Below are 7146 nucleotides of genomic sequence, written 5' to 3' on the forward strand. Positions count from 1 at the left end.
TCCAGGTGAAGAGAAAAGCCTAATTAATAATCTATTATATAATCTAGTCAACTATGTCTCAGTATATTTCATCAAACTTTAAAAATCTTGACCTAGCGTGCTGTGTGGGTTTTACGGTCAGGGTATTTATCCTCATAGTGTGTAAATGTTCTGTCTTTTTCTCTTGAATTAGCACATCAGACACTTATTATTATCTCCTTGTAGTTATGGAGTTGGATTCTTTGCTCATGCTACATCTCAGAGATGCACAATCTCCCTACTCAACATAAATCCGTTGAGATAGATCAGCATGAATTTATCAGGTAATTAAGAGTGTGTAAACAGCAGGCAAGGTAGATACCTACCAATCTATATCTTCCAATCCCAGACAGAGGAGCAGGGTAGTACTATAATACTCAGACTAAGCCAGTCCATATGGCAGTAAAATCCTAAAGACACATACAAAGAGTAAGAAAATATAGATAATATGAGAACCAATAAGAGCAGCTGGTAAGTACTGCTCCACCTTGGTCATGGCATTCCTTTAACTTTAGTATTATGGCAGGCATGGGGCAGCGCTACGAGAAATACGTTATCAGGGCCCCATTTTCGGAATTCAGCGCGGGAACTGATTTTCAGGCACTTCACAATGGACATGTTTTCCTCAGCGATCAGAAACATGAAATGTTTTCGGAATGGAGAATCCAATCTAGCTATATTCGCTTGGACTTGGAGGACGGCGAAGAAGGAGAATCCAGGCGTGACAAGGCCAGTAGCACACGTTGTTCTTCTCCTCAGCTAGGTTCTAATCTTCGTCGTTCTGCCGTGGTCTTTTCATATTTGATCCTCGCTGTTGCTTCCTTGATAGTCTCCTTCTATTTAGGCCAACGCTTAGCTAGAAATAAACACCGGAGATCACATCTCCACTCAGACCTAATATGGGGGGGGGAAGGTAAGCCACCCCATTGTTCACACGAAAGCCGTTGCACCCGTCAAATAGTCTAACAGAGAGAAGTGCCTCTCAGAAAGGACAGATGGATTGACTTTGAGAGAGTCATGGAGACCGACCTGACAAAGGGTCCTTCTCAAACAAAGAGGGAAACTCTCATGAGCTCTTCTGCCTCTTAAGGACTTGGTACTCACATTCCAAAACTAATGGATCAACAGGCTCATGGATTCAACTCTCTCCGTCCGAGAGTCAAGACATCTCATAAACCCTACCGTTGAGCCAATACTCCGAGAATGGGACGTGGCCAAATGGAGGAGGGCTATGTCCCCTCAGTGCTCCATCAAGTCCATTGTGTGGTTCGTTTATTTTCTTCATGTCACCTTCCAAACAACTAATATCTGTATTGCAAAAGGTATGATGAATCATTGGAAGACAAAATTGCTGGACGGTAATATATTGGATAAGGAGACACTGGGAGCATGGGTCATTGTGTGGAACTTATACATGTAAGTTTTTGTCGGTGCTAGCTATCTAGGGGGTTTTCTAGCAATATCTTCTAAGCAATTCTATGCTTCGGGCTAAGGGCAACCCACATGGCCCAATAATGACTGCTGACGAAATGGACTAGGGCCCTTGAGCTATGAAATCTACAAAGTCGTGACATCCCACTTCACATGGTCTGCTGGATTGTTCAGAGATCAGGAGATAAATAAAACTAGGTCTGGCAATATAAGCGGTAATCTGCGGCGTTTCGCAATTATAGAATTATTTGCACCATTGCATGGTGTGTTATCTATAACAGTAATCCTCATAATCTCCGTTGATGAAAATAAGTTGTGACCGGGTTACTCACCGGGGGATCAGACATCTGTGGGATAACTGGAATAACGCAAGCTACCGTTATAGAGGTAGGTATAATCAATTATTTATTTTGTTTTTTAGTTACAGCAGCTATGCTCAGATGATTAAGCAGAGGATTGGTTAACAGATGTTGGTACTATATATATATATTTGCAGTGAATAAGAGAGTGAATAATAGTATGACTGAACCATCAAGTGTATATAATTATAAGTAGTAATATAAGATAAAAGAATTTGGACGAGGGTTCTCTATTCACTAAGTATATCATAACTTCAATGGATGCACATAATTCACAGATTCCTCAGTTTGATAAAGAGCCATAAATCAGTAGAAGAGAAGCAGAGCGTACTAGGTCCAAAGTGGAAAAGCTGGACCTTTGAAAACATGAGGAAACCTGCTGAGCCGTTGAGGCTTTTGAAACTGCGCTGGAGCGATTCATAGTATTATAATAAGGTATACCGTCTTCCTCTCATCCTCTAACCAGACGGGTATAGTTGCTTTCCATTTCATTGAGACGCGGCTCGTGCTTATCTTCAAGAGGAGAATAGATTTCGAATAGCTTTGTGCAGTATTCTTCTGCGATGGCATACTCTGGATGCCATTGCGGAAACCAACGCAAGTCTTCGCCCGTTTTAAGTGTAATCATCTCCAGGACGGACGGTCCTCTGAGTTCAAAGAACCGCTTTGCAAAGCCTTGCGCCTTTGACTTTGTCAAAACACGCGCAAACTCCTCCTCCATTGAATGATAAGCTTCTGCATCTTGCTCATTCCGTACATGACATGGACAAGATTCGGATCAATGACACCCTTCAGTTCAAGTGAGAGGACGGAAGTAAAGAGGGTAGCATTGGGATATTGCTCATTGGGGAAGACGGAGGTGGCGTAGATCTCGTCTGAGGTGAGATGGATGTTGTGTTCACCGCAGAAGCGGGCAATTGCTGTCAATGCTTCTTTAGACTATAGCAAGATTTGTAGTTAGAGCTTTTTATTGCCATTAACTTGGACTTGGAAGAGGAATCCACTAACATAACAGCGTCCTAATGGATTATGCGGACTGTGTGCTAGTGTAAGCTATCAATTCTGGATGCGGGAAGGTAGAGGCACACTTTGAAATAACAACGCCCCGAACCGTAACCCCTGAGGATGTACAATTCTTCCACGCCCGTTCCAGCGCATACACATTTGCAGCTGCATCTAAAGCGTTGTCCAAAGAATATCTTTGACTATCCCAGATGAATGATGCGGGTAATAGCATAGCTTCACTGCGGAGTCGCATATCCGCCGGAAACCCGTTATACAACGGTCGAGGGATGATGATCCCCACGTTCTCGCTGGATGTGCACCATGCTAGGGAGTCAGTCAGCGATGTAACACCCGGCCCAACCATAATTTCGATCTCATTCACCGGCTGGCGCAGATTGAATTGGATGTTAAAGAATTTTGCAAGAGCTGTACGAAGACGGGGAGAGGCGACAGCTCCCTCACCGTAGGTTAAATGGTAAAGGGGCTCCATTGTGAACTATGGTGGCAATACATCGGAAAGTGAATAGGGTATAACGACGATACGTTCAAGGCCAACATTGCTCAGGAGATAGTCGCTGAGTTCATCTTGAATTCAGCCAGTTTTCGGCGAGGCATAAATTGATACTAGACGCTGAACTTAGTATAGATCGTTTGTATGCAGGCAATATAGGACACACATCCCATTCGGAAACCTTATTGGGGTCATATGGTTTGGAAAGAACAGTATCATTAAGGCTTTTCCGGCCTTGGTTCCACACAATAGCTTGTGTTTCCCGAGGCGATAAGTAACCAGTTTGACTGAGCTCGATGGCTGCGATATAAAAGAAACATATTGAGAGTGCAAGAAACAGATTGGTCAGTATCCACATTATGTAGAACCTGGAAATGATCAAAGTGGTAGCCGGCGTCTGATACTACTATGTAATGTGGAACAATATTTGATATGGGGGTGTTTAATATGACGAAGAGGTAGATTTTATGGGGGTGGTGTTTGGGCTTGAGGGGAGAGTAAGCTTTATTTAGTTCTTAGTTTCTCATATAGCTGAAAACAAGGAGGCGTCAGGCACCTAAATCTGCATACCTGCTTCTTGCTGTGACAGGTGTCTGTCCATTGTTTTGGTGCCCTCAGTTGATCTACATTATTTCCAATCTAGTATTTAGCCTCATTGGCACGTCCTGTTGCAGGTAACTCCATTGTCATTTTGCAGTGGAATGCTACGAAAAGCAGGTTCCTATCCAATCGGCGATGAACATTTAGGTTTCATTTTATTCCTAACTATTAGAAACGTTTGATCGTGCAGGGATGAAGTTGGCTCTAAAGCAAGGGATCGTATTAGTTTTTGGCCGCGTTGGTAATACCTGCTTTTACATACGGTCAAATTATGTCACTGCGACTCAACTCTGGCACCACTGCAAACCTTGACCTGCGCCCTTTTAGAGAACAGTTTTGTCTGGCATATAGTATATCGCATCTTACTGTGCCGCCGGCACCCAGTGCTACTGATTGATCTGGGCCTCTTCCCAGTCGTGGACTGCCTGAACAGAATGCTGGCGACTACGAGGAGCCTTTTTGGTGCAAAGCTCCGCCCAATTATTCTCCCAACAACTTCCGAATTCGTAGTCCCGAGGAGACAAACATGGTTTCAGATGTAGGGGGCTTGAATCATCTAAGCATATAGACCACATCGTCTTTGGTAAAGTGAACCCTCAGAAGAGACTACGAGATGGAATAGCCATCGCTCCAAACTGAAGACATTTTGTGTTTTAGATTCGCGTGTCCTCGTTGCTTTAGCAAGTCCACCAACCTGTGTCAACCTCCTGCAATGTATATTAACCCATTCTTACCTACACCGTAAGCTGGACATTCTTTGAAACGCTAGGAACTCCATTTTGACCCAGAGCAAACAGCATATAGTAGCCAGGAAGCGCAATACCAGGATCATTCGGAATAACTGCAGTGTACGTATTGGCGCCAGCGGGTTGGAGCTCTAGCTCTATTCGACGCTGATCAGTGTTCACAGTGTGTGTAGTGGAGCCATAACGAATCAAAGAGGCACCAGAGATGGGCGAATCGACCACGAGTGTAATTTGGGCGCCATATCTAGCATTAGGCGTGGCACTCTGAATTACCGGGCGCGAAGTCAACCCTCCGTTCTGGTCGAATAAATATGGAGGTTTGAAGATCTGTGCGTTATAATGGTTGGCTGAGCAGTTGGCACAGAGCCCGCCACCACCGTTGATCACTGTAGCGTCTGGAAGCAGGAGAGACCAGCTATGGTACACTCGGATGATATTGTTAGGAAAGTGCTTGATAAACTTGTTCTCTGCTGGAATATAACGCTCCGGTGTCAATTGTGCAGTGTCTTCATTGAATGGGAGCCCATGTGCCTGGCCACCAGTGATAAAGACGCTTCCATCAGGTAAGACAACTGATGTATGGAAAGTGCGGCTATAGTGCATGTTTTCACCAGCTTTGACAACCTCTGGCATGGTATTAGGATCACCGATAGTAATGAGAGATGCATTGTTTGTAGCCGTGGAATCCTCGTAATTAGGAGACCCTCCAAATGTGAGGATCTTTCCCTTGGCTGCATCAAACATAACCGCATTGCCACACATCTGGTCATTATTCGTGCTTCGTTTCCCTGCGTCTGTCACACTTCCTTGACCGTGGGCAGAGTACCAGTGCATTGCACGACTTGGACCTGCTTGAAAGATAGAGAGATTCTTCCAGCCAAATATCCAGCCATGGTTGTCCTGGTGGTAAGCGCCGAGGTTATCATCGGTCAGCATATAGCTTGAGCTGGCGTTGGTAAGTTCGGTCCAGGTGCCTCCAACTACATTATAGACTTCGCTGTTCTTCTTCCTGAGCTGCGGACCATTCCAGGAACCCCCGATCACAAACATATTTCCATCCGAAAGTGTGGTTGACGCCTGATAACCACGTGCGATATTCATCATTGCCGCCCCATGCCAGGTGTCGGCAAAGGAATCGTAAATGCTGGTCATAGTGTCATCATTTCCACCCGTGACAATAATCCGCCCGTTCATATCCATTGAAATGCCAGAACAAAACATATCATGCTCAGTATCGGAAACCTCACGCTGCGTGACCTCACCAGTATTCGGATTCCATGTAGCGGTCTGAGTCAAGCCGCCGGATGTCCCTCCGTACTGGTTCTTCCGATATGAGGACCAGACGAGGACTTTCCCTGAACTAGGCTCAACTGCAGCGGACGCGGGCACGATAGGGAAGTCGATGGTTGGGCCCCAAGCTCCAACTTCATTTAGGGCCTTACCCTCTGGTGCGGTAGGAATGCTTTGGGCGGACCAGATCTGCAGATCGGCAATACTGATTGCGTTGTCTGCGGCTGCTGATGAAAGTGCAACGACTCGGACGTACTGCACTTCCTGAGGCTCGAAGATAGCCATCTTCACGGTGGAATCAGGCCACCATGTCCCATGAGCGACAGGCTGCCCCCAGTTGTTCCCGTCGGAACTCAGGTAAACATCATGTGCTACAATCCAACCATCTTCAATCTTTCGTGGCCAGACTGCAAGGCCGCTCACTTTCTGCACTATGCCAAGGTTGATCGTGATACTGTGCGGCAATGGGGAGTTGTTGCCGCTGTGCCAGTAGGTACTGTTGTCGCCATCAATTGCCTTAGAACATTCATTACCAGGTTGCGCATTATCGCAAGTGGCGACCCAGTTCGTGCGGTCGAGCTGTTTGCTGTTGTAGGGTGGGGATTGGAAAAGTCCCGTGCCCTCACCCCCTGAATCGAATGCAGCATTACCACCTTCAATGCCTGGCCTCCTTTCCTTACTAACTGCCCGAATGATTGATGAATCGAAATTGTAATTGTATGCCTCTGCAACTCCGAGGAGTAACAGGGGGCTGATTTTCTTAAGATTCATCCCGATGGTCTCTTGCAGGCGAAGTGTGTAACACCCTTAGAAGACGTAATAAATGAATATGTATACCGAAATCACAAATGAAGCTGAAGTATATATATTGCAATCACTCCAAGATGTCACGTCCTGATGTCACCTCCTAATGTCACCTGGTAATGTCGCGGGAAGCTTGAAAGAACAGCTGGGATTCCTGGGATTGAAGAACGGAGGACCTTCTATTGTGCGTCATAAACCCACAATATCGCTTGCTACAACACAGTCTGACAAATTCAATCAGATTGCGGAAGAAGTAGTAGCGGGGGATGTCCAATCGATCATCACAATTGGCTCCCTCTAAGTTTTAATCATGGTTTACCCTCAGATACCTGATATGGGCTACCATTCAGTATGGTTGAGGGTGGTTGCAACTCTTTCCTAT

General features: G+C 45.5%; 2 protein-coding genes across 2 annotated transcripts; both read right to left on the reverse strand.

Annotated features, from left to right (window-relative positions):
- Positions 1 to 2501: 2501 nt before the first annotated feature.
- Positions 2502 to 3303, reverse strand: ALT_3261 (uncharacterized protein; the record flags this gene model as incomplete). The annotated part of the gene is made up of 2 exons (XM_089599531.1): positions 2502 to 2747; positions 2920 to 3303. 2 exons carry the CDS (start codon positions 3301 to 3303, stop codon positions 2502 to 2504), a joined length of 630 nt encoding a protein of 209 aa, XP_089456274.1.
- Positions 3304 to 4658: 1355 nt separating this feature from the next.
- On the reverse strand, positions 4659 to 6731 carry ALT_3262 (putative galactose oxidase; the record flags this gene model as incomplete). The annotated part of the gene is made up of 1 exon (XM_033562652.2): positions 4659 to 6731. One exon carries the CDS (start codon positions 6729 to 6731, stop codon positions 4659 to 4661), a length of 2073 nt encoding a protein of 690 aa, XP_033418543.1.
- Positions 6732 to 7146: the final 415 nt, after the last annotated feature.

Source organism: Aspergillus lentulus (genome assembly GCF_001445615.1).
Source record: "Aspergillus lentulus DNA, contig: Alt05, strain: IFM 54703, whole genome shotgun sequence".
Lineage (NCBI taxonomy): Eukaryota > Fungi > Ascomycota > Eurotiomycetes > Eurotiales > Aspergillaceae > Aspergillus > Aspergillus lentulus.